The sequence below is a fragment of the Antechinus flavipes genome, chromosome 4 (assembly GCF_016432865.1).
Source record: "Antechinus flavipes isolate AdamAnt ecotype Samford, QLD, Australia chromosome 4, AdamAnt_v2, whole genome shotgun sequence".
Taxonomy (NCBI): Eukaryota; Metazoa; Chordata; class Mammalia; order Dasyuromorphia; family Dasyuridae; genus Antechinus; species Antechinus flavipes.
In genome coordinates, this window is record NC_067401.1 from 308,038,575 (window position 1) to 308,052,605 (window position 14,031).

General features: G+C 37.5%; 1 protein-coding gene across 2 annotated transcripts in view; it reads left to right on the plus strand.

The window, feature by feature from the left end:
* The first annotated feature begins 1,284 nt into the window (after positions 1-1,284).
* TRMT11 (tRNA methyltransferase 11 homolog) overlaps positions 1,285-14,031 on the plus strand; it is a 69,506-nt gene continuing 56,759 nt past the window's right edge. For both annotated transcript variants that reach the window (XR_007953627.1, XM_051997700.1), the window contains exon 1: positions 1,285-1,398. Coding sequence is in view for 1 of the 2 variants with exons in the window: in XM_051997700.1 (XP_051853660.1) it covers positions 1,327-1,398 (72 nt within the window). In the remaining variant the exon portion in view is untranslated. The remainder of the gene's footprint in view (positions 1,399-14,031) is intronic.

The following is a 14,031-nucleotide window of genomic DNA, read 5'->3' on the forward strand; positions in this document are numbered from 1 at the left end:
TAAAATACTTAAGCCGGACAAACCAACCCCAAATTGTTTTATGAGTGTAGGATCTCTTTTCAGAATAACTTTTTTTTTTTTTTAACTGAAGGAAATGCTAAATTTCAGTTAGAGGTTAGTAAAATAAAGATGTATAGTAATTTTTGTCTCCAGCCAAGTTCATGGACCCTCCAAAATCTATCCAGGTTAAGAATTACTGTTTTAGACCAATAAAGTAAATTATTAGGTTTAAGTTTTTTAGAGATATATGTAACATTGGGATTATCTTTTTGTAGACTATGAAGTCCTTCAGGTCAAGGACCTAGTGTTATTGCATTTAATATATTATAATATCAGTTTTTACTGATATGTATCAAAAATTATAGATGTGAAATTAAGATTAACTGTACAATAAAATACAGAAGATGGGAGTAAGTTGTTAATGTCTGTTCTTTATTAGGTTAAACTTTTTTCTTTCTGTGGTCTTGTTCATTGATTATTAGATTAATGAATATTTTTTTAAACATCTAATTCCCAGATAATGGGAATACACATTTTTGTCCTCATATTTCTATTAATTATGAAGTTCTTTATTCATTTAATAATTTGGTATATATTTTGCAGACTCCTTTGTTTTTTTTCTGTACCCTTGCAAAAAATTTAGTTCTTTGGTTACAGTTAATCACTACAAAGTAGACCGTTTCCTTATCTGTAAAGAGAGAGAGTAAATTCTATATTATGTCTTCCAGTTCTAACAGTCTATAATTCTTTATATTTTTTCAAGGAACAAGAACTGCAAAAGAGTGAGAATATACATGGAAGATTATGTTCTGCTTGCTTGGTAAATTACAGATTGATTTTGTTTAGTTCTTTTAAATTCATTTTAAATCCCTGATTATTTTGTCTCAGTATTGCTAGTTTACTCAAGATGTTGGAATGTCTGTAATGTTTGCAAGAAGGGTGGTCCTCGAATAAGGGATACTGCACAAAAATCCAAATTCATTGATTTAGCTTTTTAAAAAACAATCTTTATTATTTGGGACGGCTTTTTGCGAGGAGATGAGAAGGATACTGGGGAAATCTAGGAGACATGAAAACAAAAGAGCACCAAAAATCTCTTCAACATAAATGTTGGTTGAAGGGTGAAGTAGTGGGTAGAGGATGCTACCGGAATATATTCTAAGCTCCGACTCTCCAAATACCACACGTTCTTCTAAGTGTTAGCAAATCACCCCAACATAAGGCGTGGCCTCTGATCCCATGACCACGCCCAAGCACCGTCCCTGCACATGCGCAAAAGGCAGCCTGAGAAGGTGGTTGTGGCGGCGGCGGCGGCAGCGGCGGAACATGGCGCTTCCCAACACGCTGAACCGATACTTGCTGCTTTTGGCGCAGGAGCACCTGGAGTTCCGGCTGCCGGTCAGTGCCGCGCTTCCTCCTCGTGTAGTTTGAGAGTGGGAGGTTGGAGAGGAGGGGCGGTGCGTGCAGCCTCGTCGCGCGGGGCGGGGGTGGTCGCGGGGGCGGGGCTCCGGGAGTGGGGGACGGGGGAGATGGGGAGCAAAAGGGAACGCGCGTGCGCGTGCCGGGCTGAGTGGGCCACCTTCCTCTCCGCCTGCCTCCTACAGCTTAATTTTAGGCTCGGGACCTTGCACCCTTATGTATCTTTGACTAAGCTTGAGAGGCCCTTTAATTCCTCCGCCGGGCCCAGGTCCCGGGACTTTCAGGGAAATAGATTCACACTAGGGATAGTTCCAAGTTCTACCGTTCTCCAGACTTTGGCTTCGTCCATCTAGCATTTAAGGGGGGTACGGTGCTCGGTATCGCGATGCCAAGATGGGAGTCCGCGTGGTACGAGTGGAAAGAATGCTGGATTTGTAGTTCAGTTCCCAGTCCTGATATTAATTTCAAATGTAACTGGCCAAGCGCGTCACCTCGTTATGCCCTCGTTTCCTCATGTTTGGGGCTAGGTGGGTGGCTCGAGTTTGGGGCGTGCATCAGGAAAAATTTGACTTCAACTCCTGACTCAGACGATCACCAGCCGTGTCACTTAATGTCTCATTTTAAGCCGCAGTTTCGTCATATGTAAAAAGAGGGCAAATAGTAGCATCTACCTCTCTACGTTGTGAGGATCAAATGAGAGTTTTACAAACCTTAGAGTACCATATATGTCACTACATCGCGTCGGCTTTAGTGTTTTTTTTTTTTTTTTATTTTTGTCAAGGATATTATAATGATTTATCGTTTCCTTCTGCTGCTCATTTTATAAATGAGGAAACTGAAATTGACAGGGTTAAGTGACTTGCCTAGGGTCACGCAGCTGTAAGTGTCCCAGTTTGGATTGGTTTCCGTCTTCCTGGATGGGCTAGCCAATGAGAATTGAAAGGGAGGAGAAATTAATGCCAGAGATGTTTTGAAGATAGAATCCCAAAATAGTATCTGAGGGGATGTTCAAAGTTTTATGGTCAAAGCAAAATGAAAAAAAAAAATTCAAATCATCCAAACATTTATTTATCACTTTATTATGTGCCAGGCACCGATATTCAAACACAATTAACGCATTCTACCTTCAAAAAGTATATAATCTGAGGAGGGAGACTAGATGCTCTTATGTAAGTATATACAGAACCGATGGCAGAAACAAGAGAATCTAGGGGGAGAATGTACTTGCAGCTGAGTGACCCAGAAAAAAGCCTTATGCAGAGGAGGGCACTTGAGCTGTTTTTAAAGCCAGCCAAGTATTGCAAGAGGTGAGGTAAAGAAGGAAAATTATTCCAAAGAGGGTGGGCAGCTAGTGCAAAATCATGGAGAGGGAAATTGAAGCATTTTGTATAAGATGTAAAAAGCCAGTATGGCTAGCCTATGGCAGTGGTCCTCAAAGTGTAGTCCAAAGAATTGTTGGGGTCTCTGAAATCCTTTCAGAGGGTCTACAAATTCAAAATCATTTTTTATTTCTAATATAGTAAATAGCTATAAATATAACCCATGTGAACAAAAACTCTTTGATCAGATCCTTGATAGTTTTTTTTAACAACATGAAGATACTGAGAACAAAAGTTTGAGAACCACTGCATAGAGCATGCGATAGGAGTGATATTGAAGAAGGCTAGAAAGATAAGATGGGGCCAGGAAAGATAATAGTCAAAAATTTAAGCACCCCAAAGGATTTCATATTTGATTTTACAGGTAACATGGAGTCACTGAAGCTTACGGAGAGTGGGATGTGGTCTTATTGGCATATTAGAGGAATCACTTTCACAGCTTTGTGGAGGATAGATTAGGGAGGGTAGGAAGACATAGGGGAGAGGCGCTGAAGGCCTGAACAGCTGTGGTGATTATTTGAGTATGAAAAAAAGTATGGAGATAGAAAAGATTTGGCAACTCATTGGATATATGAGGTGAGAGAGGAATTTAGGATGACACCAAGGTTGTCAAAAAGATTGACTGGAAAGATAGTGGTGTTTTTAACAGTAATAGGAAAATTTGGAAGAGGAAATTTGAGTTGAAAGATAATGAGTTCTCTTTTGAAGTATTGAGAGATACTTCTGTGATAAAGTATCTACCAGGTAATTGATGATGTGGAACTGGAGCCCTGGAGAGAGATCAGGGCAAAATATATAGATCTGGGAATCTTCTGCATAGAGATATTCATTTCATGGGAGCTGTTGTGGTCACTGAGAGAGAAAAGAGTAGGGGACTCATGCCAGGATCTTGGAACCTATCCACAATCTCCTAATTGTTGCTGATCCAGCAAAGAATAAGGAGGAGGAGCAGTCAGGTAGGAAGAGAAATAGGAGGAAGCAATCACAGAACCAAGAGAAGAGAGGAGAGGGTGGTCAACGCTGTTACATGCTGCAGACAGGCCAAGAAGGATGAGTTAGTAAAAGACCAGTACAATTGGCAATGAAGAAGTTACTGATAATTTTGGTAAGATTAAATACTATTTTCTGGAGGCTTTTTCTGAGTCACTTAGGTACATTAGCTAAGGTTATAGTGTTAATGCTATGTGTTTTGAATATACTTGTATATAAATATCTTTTGGTTGAGTTATAAGCTTGGAGCCCAGAATGCAGATTATTTTCAAAGAATTTAGGTGAGAAAGAAAGGATAACTATAGTAGAACATAGCTATTGGTGATAGAAGAATCTAGTGACAGTCTTTAATGTTGGTGAATCCTTGGGCAACAGAGAAGGAAGCAGTAGAGCAGATTAAAAGAGAGAGGGGGAATGATGGTTGGTGGGGGGTCTACTGGAGAAGGTAAGAGGGAATGGGATCAAGGAATTATGTAAAAGAGATGCCCTTGCAGAAAAGAAGGGCTATAATTCACAGACTTAAATAAAAGCGAGGATCATCAAAATGACCTCCAGGGCAATAAAATGGTATCTTCAGAGAGACCAAAAGAAATATTATCTTTGAGAGTTATAGATAAATTTTACTTTTAGTAACACTATTCATATAGTTGGTTGTTTACTTCTTATATACTTCCTTCTTTTTTCTCTCCTGATAATCATTGCTCTTTACCTAAAGAGATGACAATAGCATTCATTCCTCTAAATTATCTTGTTTCCAATCCCAACCAATTTGAGATTTCATTCGTGAAAGCTACAATCTGATCTTTTTAAAGTGGTACTATTCTCACTTTATCATCAGTAGAGACATAGATAGGCATAATGGGGAAAAAAAAGTTAAATATGAAATTAGAAAACACTTAAGTTTAAATCTCACCCATTGCATCTATAAGTTTTTGACCATGGCAAATCTGTTTTTCTCTTCAAAGTTTCAGGCAACTTACATAGACAGTTGCCTAAGACTACAAATTATAGTTGGATTTTTATGTCAGGAGAGGAAATTTTCACATTGGAAGATCCTGTCTTAATGACATCATGGGTGTTTGACTTATTGATGTGTATTAAGAGAAATGACTAATTGGTCTACATGGTAAATCTCTTAAGGACTGGCTGTAAATTATATCTCAGATACATATTCCAGGAAGACAACATACCTTCTAATTATCCAAGTCAGGTCTACAAGCCTTCTGGCTTCTTGAATGGGGGGACTAGTAAATGACCACAAGGTGTAGAGAAAATGGTATTGATGCTGTTTGAGTGGTCTAGATTCCTGGTGGTCTAGAGGTTAGTGGCTATAAGAGAATTATTAAGAGTCCCCTTTAAATCAGCCACAGGTTTTAGGAGCGAAAGAATTCACTCATTCCTGAATTTTAGTTGCAAAATGAAAGTTTATTGTTAGATAGAAATCAGTTTACCAAGAGACTGATTTCTATAGTGGCAGATCTATGGAAAATGGAGTTTTGCACTGAAAATGCAGTTCTCAGTGGACAGAAAGTCCTGGCAGCAAAGGGAGCTGCCAAGGTCCATCTGCAAAGGACTTTAGTTGATGGAAGCTATTATATTGAGTGTCTTGGTGGGGTTGGGACAACCTGAATAGAGAAGGTCAGACCTAGTGGGGACTGGGACAGCCCGGATCTCCTATTGGAATTAACAACACTTCAAAGGGATGCTTTTGACCAGGATTTGTAATTGACTAAAAGGCTCTGGAATCCTGGAAAAATAACTTATCTAGGGAGCATATGCCTCAGCCAGGAGGAATGAGAATCTGAATGGGATCACAGATAATAGGAAATAGTTTCTTAAAGGACCACAACCCACTTCAGTATTACTTTTGGTATCAGAGGACCTGAGTTTTAATCCCAGCTTTTGGTTTTCTTCATGGAAAAATTAACTTTCAATTGGATTTTAATAGATGGTCAGGAATTCTGTGGGAGAACTGGGCAGAGGGAGAGCATTGTAGACTTAGAGAACAGTGAGTAAAGGATCAAAGTATGGTATATGTGTTTAGATACTTCATTTTTGTGAGAATGAGTGGAAAGTAGAGGTTAAGAAAGATAGGGTGCATTAGATTGTAGAGGATCTTGAATGCCAGGCAAAAATATTGACAGTGGGAATTAAGGGAGGACATAGAGTCAAAGATGATTCTGAGATTTTGAATGTTGATGATTAGGATGGATGGTTCATAGGAGGGCCAGGTTTGGGAGAGAAGAGTTCCTCATTTCTTGTCAGTTGTCTTCAACACAATATAAAATTTATTTCAATGAATATTTGCTTTTTTATATGCAAGGGTCATTTCCTTCCTTCAGTTTATAGACGATATATACTCAGCCTTTATACCCAATAAATTGCCAGATTTTTTTTTTTTTTTTTACTTTTCACTATCTCATTCATCAATTATTATTATTATCATTCATTCATTCATTTATTTATTCATTGCTAATGGAGCTAATGCCCTAGTTCAGTTTCTGATTATCTTTGGTCTGGATTATTCTAATGGCTTCTTAATCAGTTCCTAGGCTTCTAATCTCTCTGTCCTCTAGTCAGTTTTCTACATATGTACTACAATTATCTTTTTTTTTTTTTAGATATAAATCTGATCACTTCCTATCTTAAAAAATCTTTAATGAGTCCTAAGATTGTCTCTAGGATAAAATGCAGGTCTATCACTATGGCATTTAAAGTAGGTCACATTCTGATTTTAAGAGGAAATACATTCTCAGAAACTATTAGATACAATTGTATTCCAACAAAAGCAAAGATTCAATTGAAATGGAGGAATATTTGCAAAAATCTGATAAGCTCCTATTTAAAAACAATCCAAACAATCCAATCTCAGAAATTGAAGAAGAAATAAATGGAGTTTCAAAAGGGTTAAAATTCCTTGCTTAGATAAATTTAAAAGTGAATTTTAATGAATGTGTGTGTGTATTTCCTTGATCCCTAAAGCCAAGTCAATAAGCACTACTAATTAGTGAGTAGCAAAGACAGTCCTTGTTACATTCTTTAAAAATAAATAAATAAATAAATAAACAATAAAAATAAATAAAAGAAGACAAAGTACTTCTTGGAGAGGCCTAGGCCTCATTAAAGTAGAGATTCTAGAGGAGCCAGCCAATGAGAGGGGGAAGATGCTGGAACAAAGAGTACTTCCAATGTGAGACATCCAAGTATATACTGAAACTTCCAAGGTAAAGTGCTTTGTATAGAAAGTAGGGAAGAAAGACATCTTTTATTTGATTCCTTTGTGAATCCAGTGTTGTTCTAAAGAGAGAAAATGGAAACCAATAATACTAGTAAATATTGATACAGCATTTTCAATTAAATATCGGCAAAATGGCTATAGCATAGATAAGCATTACAGATTTTTCATTGAGACAGGGATGGAATCATACCAGAAATAAATGTATGAATGAATGAAAATGTACAAATTAAGTGCTCATCATGTGGCAGCCTGCTTATTAAGAGTTGGAGAATCTAAAACAAATAGTCTGGATAGTCCATACCTTTGAGATACATTCTGAGAGAGGAAGAGAAGTGGTGGACCAGGAAGACTGGAAGAGTATTTTGGACTTGGAAATAAGTTAGAATGTGATTCAGTCCTTATTGCAAATCCTTTTTAGGATTGGTAGTGTAATTTCATTCCTGTTCTTAGAGCTAGAGATGAAAGGAAGGGAAGAAGGAGCATGGGAACAGCTCTGCTTGGGTATGACTAAAACATGGCAACATAGGTGTTGGTCTCTGTAAGGTAAGGAGAATGTTCAGTAATCACAAACTTAGAGTCTCTATGTGGGCATTTGAGTTAACAGTTTGAAATGTAAGGATGCTTCAATTTAGGAAAGTGATTTATATAACTAATAATTAATAATAAAAATCACTATCTGGCTTAATCAGCCTTGTCATATTATTCTCCTCCATGCAGTTTGTTTTCCAGCTAATGTAGTGTAATTGCAATTTTATGGATAAGCCATCCAGTCTTTTACCTTGTCTTTTTACCAAGGTGTATGCCATGTTTTGTAATGCAGAAGAAACTGAACAAGACAGAGATTAGAGACCAATTCAATAGTTTACTAAATGGAGAGAAATACTGGGACTAATGGATCCATGGTTAATTCCAGGGCTAGATGAGACTAGAGACTATCATGTCAAAGAGTTGGAACAGCAAGCTTTTTATAGGATAACAAGAACAATGACATAGTGGGGAAGGCACCTATATGGGGATAACCTAATGGTGGGGGAGGTTACTGATATTCTAATGACATCTAAAATGGATAAACCTTTATCTTGTCAAACATTAAGAAGGAATGTCTGTAACCTAAAGATATAAAACCTTTATCTCAAACATTAAGAGGGAAAGGTTATAATTTAAGGCAGAATAACTAAATAAGACAATTGGACAAACTGCATCAGGACATTAAAAAGGGAACTTTGGCATAGCAGTTTATACATTATTCCTTTCTCACCTTTGCTGCCTATGATTCTTAACTTTCTTCAAAACCCAGCACCATTTACTTTTCTAGAGAAAATCTTGCCTGATCTCCCTTCCTCCTCCCAATCCCCGTGGTTAGGAATTCTTTCTCCTTTTTCAGATTACCTTCAATCTATTTATTTGTATATATTTATATCTATCTCTATATTATATTCTTTTGTAGGATTTAAGCCCTGGGAATGTTGCCTTTTTTGTTTTGTTTAATTTTGTTTTTATATGATATAGTATTTTGCACAAAATAGCTTAAAAAATTTTTTTAAGGTGAAAATACAACATTTTTATCCACATTCAGTCCCCATAGTTCTCTCTCTGGATGTGTATGGCTTTCTCCATCACAAGTCTATTGGAATTACCTTGAATCAACTCGTTGTTGAAAAAAAGGCAAGTCCTTTGTAGCTGATCATCACATAATCTTGTTATTACTGTGTACAATGTTCTCTTGGTTCTGCTTGTTTTACTTAGCATCAGTTCATGTAAGTCTCTCCAGAATTTTCTGAAATCAGCGTGCTCATCATTTCTTATAGAACAATAATATTCCATTACATTCATATACCATATCTTATTTAGTTATTCCCCCAACTGATGGGCATCCACTCAGTTTCTAGTTCTTTGCCACTACAGAAAGGGCTGCTACAAACATTTTTGTACATGTGGGTCCTTTTTCCTTTTTTATGACCCTTTTGGGATAAAGACCCAGTAATGACACTGCTGGATCAAAGGGCATGCACAGTTTGATAGCCCTTTAGGCATAGTTCCAAATTACTCTCCAAAATGGTTAAATTATTTCAAAGCTCCACCAACAACATATTAGTGTTCCAGTTTTCCCACATGCCCTCCAACATTTATCATTATCTTTTCCTGTCATCTTAGCCAATCTGAAAGGTGTGAAGTATAAGAGGCCTGCCAACCCCCCACCAGCCTTGGACATTGCAAAGGGCACGGCTCAGGTAATCTGAGAGTAGCCTTGTAAGGGTGAACAAGATGGTGCTGGGAGGAAGGGGTTCCACCCTAAGGAACAATGTGGCAGTTCCCAGGAGAGGCTTGCCAGACCTTAGAGGGGAGTACCTTGAATATCCTAATTAGGAAAGGAATGCACACATCATATCTACGCGTAGCTTCTGGTAGAAAAGCATGTATCTACTATAGGCTAGAATGTGATTACGTATGAAGGAGTAACTAGAAACAAGCACCAAGATGATAAAAGGATCTGCAGTCTTTGTAATAAATGGAGTCTCACACCATCCTAGCTCTTGCCCCTCATTACTCACAGTCTTTGCCATTCAGGTAGACAGGCAGTGCTGGTCACATAAGGTCTGTTCCACCCGGGAGTTGGAGCTGTGACCCCTAACAGTCAAATGGTACTTTAGAGTTGTTTCAATTTGTGTTTCTCCAATCAGTGATTTAGAACATTTTTTCCTATGACTATAAATGGCTTAAATTTCTTCATCTGAAAATTGCCTGTTTATATCCTTTGATCATTTATCAATTGGGGAATGAGGCCTTTATCAAAAACACTGGTTATAAAATCTCCACATCATCCCTCCTCCCTTCCCTCTCCTCCCTTCCCCCCCACCTCCCAATTTTCTGCTTCTCTTCTAGTTTTGTCTGCATTGGTATTGTTTGTACAAACCCTTTTTAATTTAATGCAATCAAAAATAACCATTTTGTACTTCATAATGTTCTTTAGTTTTTTGGCTATAAATCTTCTCCCTTCTCCACAGATCTGAGAGGTAGGCTATCCCTGTTCTCCTAATTTGCTTATAGTGTCACTCCTTAAGTTTAAATCTAAAAAATTTTGACTCTACCTTGGTTTAGGGTATTAGGTGTTGGTTGGTGCCTAGTTTCTGCCATACTATTTTATTGTTTTCTTAGCAATTTCTGTCAAATAGTGAATTTTTATCCTAGAAGGTGGAGTCTTTGGATTTATCAAACCTAAATTACTGACTTTGGTCATTGACTACTTGTGAACCTAATCCATTCATTTTGATGGCTGCCATTTTATAATGTAGTTTTAGATTTGGTACAGCTAGGCTACCTTCATTTGCATTTTCCTTAATTACCCTGCAATTCTTGAATTTTTTGTTTTACTAGATGAACTGTTCTAAATCACTACTGATTAGAGAAACACAAATTGAAACAACTCTAAAGTACCATTTGACTGTGCCTTCCTTAGGCTGGCATTGGTCTCCGAATACAGGATTTTATGCATTTAAAAATAATAATAAGCAAGATACAAAACAGGATGTATTAATCTGAGAAAAATTTGATTTTTAATTGGAAGAAATATTAGGGGCTTTTCAAACTGGGGGCAGGGGCAGACTAAATAAGTACAATTTCCTGAAATAAGAAAAAGAGGTATCCCATTCCCTCGAAGTGTTTGTTAGAGAACATGGAAGCAGTAACTGATAGACCTCTCCAGGGTCAGTTTTCAGATAAGACATATGGGTTGCTTAAGATGTGCAATTGTGAAAAAAAACTTCTCACATCAATATTTGCATCTAAATATATTTTGGTTAGCTTAACTTTTGTCCTTGGGGATCTTTAAGCAGCAGATAGAGATGGTCCAACTTCCCAGCTACATAGGGCTAGGTTCTAATAATATAATAAAGTTTTTTTTTTTACAATTATCATAATTTAATAAAGTTTTCTCATAAGACAGAAATTGAACTAGAACCATAACTGAATAGCAAGGCAACTGACCTAGATCCAGAATCGAGTGACAAGATAGAGTCAATATAGTTTACTCAGTTCCCACAATTCCTATATCACCCTGTAGTACTATGTATACGTATTATACACATCTACAAATTTGTAGTGTCCAGGCTAACTTTCTGGAAGATTTCTGGATGGGATTTGGTCTTTAGGTGGAGAAGTGATGAAGGTAGGAGAGCCACTACAAGGCTGGTCAAAGATGGAGAGTCCTTTCTTGTGTCTGTGTCTGGGACTCTGAGTTTTTCTCTGTGTCTGTGTCTGAGACTCTGTGTTTGAGATTTTTGTTCCCAGTCCTCTCAGCCCTTAAGTACCTCAGTACAATTACATCACTACAGCAACTGAGTATGTGACAACCATAGAACATTATATCACCATATTACACTAAGTATATGCCAACTAGAGTGATTACATCATTACATCATATTAAGTGTATGTTTAACTAGAAAACTATTATCCTATCAATAGTTGAGTAGGTGCTTAACTATAAGCACCCTGCTTTCCTTGATTCAAGGATACCTTTCCAGACTTCCAGCCCTTTACATCTCCCAATTTCTTTTGTTTTAAAACAAAGATGGTCATGCCCTTCAGGGAGGTGAGAACCCCAAAAAGGTGATCTCCCCCAACTTCTCAGTAAGAGAGGTGAAACATCAAAGGGAAATGGGGAGTCAAACCAGATTTTGTTAGCAGGTTTTCTCTGGGCTGAAGGATCTTATTTGAAACAGGTATACATAAATCCATTCATATGGGAGGTATTACATAAGCACATAGTAATATAACACAGGCTAGTAGTGATGTAACAAACAACATGAATCAACAGGGGAATTATATATGCCCATAAGTCCTAGAAGGAGGGTATATAAATAACAATCACACATACACCTCTTTCAGCAGCCAAAGAGATAGTCAAAAACCAATCTATTTTTCATTACTTCATGTATCAGGGAATACAATGATTCCTGCAGATTTTGAAGTCCTGGAACAGTCTTATCATGTCTCAGGTAATCCAATGATTCTTGCAGATTTTGAAATCCTGGAACAGTCTTATCATATTTCAGGATTCCAATGACTTCTCAGGGTTTTGAAGTCCTGCATTAGTCTCACAATTTTTGATGTTCATGAGTTAATCAACATAACTGCCATGCTCTTTCAGTGGTGGGCACAGTCAATAATAGAACTACCTGATGTTTCTTGGATCTTCTCCTTTGTTTCAAGGATCTGCTCCGTCTCTCTCTGATGGACAAGGCAAATACAGCTCGTTGACACCCATCTGATTCCTCCATCTGTGGAGATACAAGCAAACCCTCTCCCCTAAGCAGTTAACCTATCTAGTACCTTCTATTCACCACTTTCTGGATCTCTCCATATCACCTGACGATTATCTAAAGATAATGGAGCTGCTTGCACTGGACACTGCCCTTCTGGCGGGTTATAAAACATGTCTATTGGAGCCAGTATATTTTTATCAAAAAATTAATAGTATAAAAAGCTAAATTTAAAAGTTCTCTAGGGTTACCTGTGGTTCCCCCTTTCTTTTGTTTTTGGAGGAGAGTCTTGATATCTCTGTTTCTCCTCTCTACTATTGCCTGTCCTTGAGAATTAAAAGGTATGCCAGTGGTGTGTAAAATCTTATACTGTTCAAAAAAGTGTGAAAATGTTTAGAAATATATGCAAGTCCATTATCTGTTTTTATTGCTTGTGGCACACCCATAATTGCAAATGCTTGTATAAGGAATTCAGTGACCACTTGGGCAATCTCTTTTGCTGCGAGTATTGCAAAAGTAAATCCTGGAAAGGTGTCCACTACAACATAGATAAAAGACAGATGACCAAAAGATTTATAATGGCTCACATCCATTTGCCACATTTCATTGGGTCTCAAACCACAAGGGCTTTTCGCTGGAGAGAGTGTAGGAGCATAGAAAGGAAGAGGAACTGTGCAGCCTTTTATTATGCTCTTAGCTTCCTGTGTTGTTATCCCAAATTGCAAACATAAAGCTCGAGCAGCCTGATGATATTTAGAATGAGATTCTTGGGTTGTCTGAAATAAAGGAGAATTGGCTAACATGGGTAGAAGGATAACTGCCTTTGAATTTCCATAAAAAATAGGACCTGGAAGTCCACTATGAGAGTGGACATGCAAGATATAAATCTTATCTGGATGAGAGCTGATATATTTTAGAAGCTACAAATTTTATTTTGGCTGTGGCAATTCTTTGTATTACACCTACTGAATAGGCCAAATCAGACATAATATTTACATTTCCTGGATAATAAGTAAGAGCTAGCATAATTGCATACAATTCGTTCTGCTGAGTGGACTGAAAAGGAATTCTTACTACTCTCTTTATAGTTAAGTCATGAGAGTATACAGCACAAAAATTATGTTTGGATGCTTCTGTAAAGATAGTTGGTCCTTTAAGAGGAACCTTAGAAAGCTTTTCTTCAAAAATCCATTGCCAATTATATAATAGTTGGGTTATCTTTAATAGAAACCTGTGTGTAAAATTTGGAGTTGTGGCCAATAGAATTTGCCACTCTGGGATGGTTTCACAGCGCATGTTAATTTGTGCATTGGTTTAAAAGATGTATATCTTATCAGGTCTTATCCCAGATAATTGTACTGCTTGCTTAATGGCCTTTAATAAAATTCTAGTCACAAGCACTGGGTAAGAAGTAAGGCTTTGGTCTGGTTGTGCTGGGAGGTTTACCCACTCTATCACACTGTCTCTTTGATGAAGGACTGCTGTGGGGGCTTCTTTTGTAGCAAAACCTGATATTTCCAAAGGTTTTTGAGTAACTCTTTCAACCACATTGGATAAAGCCAGTTCAACATCTCTCAAAGCTTCTTGAACTTCTTTTGTAAGCTGACGTGGTGAGTTTAAAGCACTGTCTCCCCTTAAAATGTCATATAATGATTGCAATTGATAGGTAGTTAAGCCTAACTTTAGGCGCATCCATTGGATATCTCCTATCAATTTCTGAAAGTCATTTAAGGTGCTCAACTTCTCT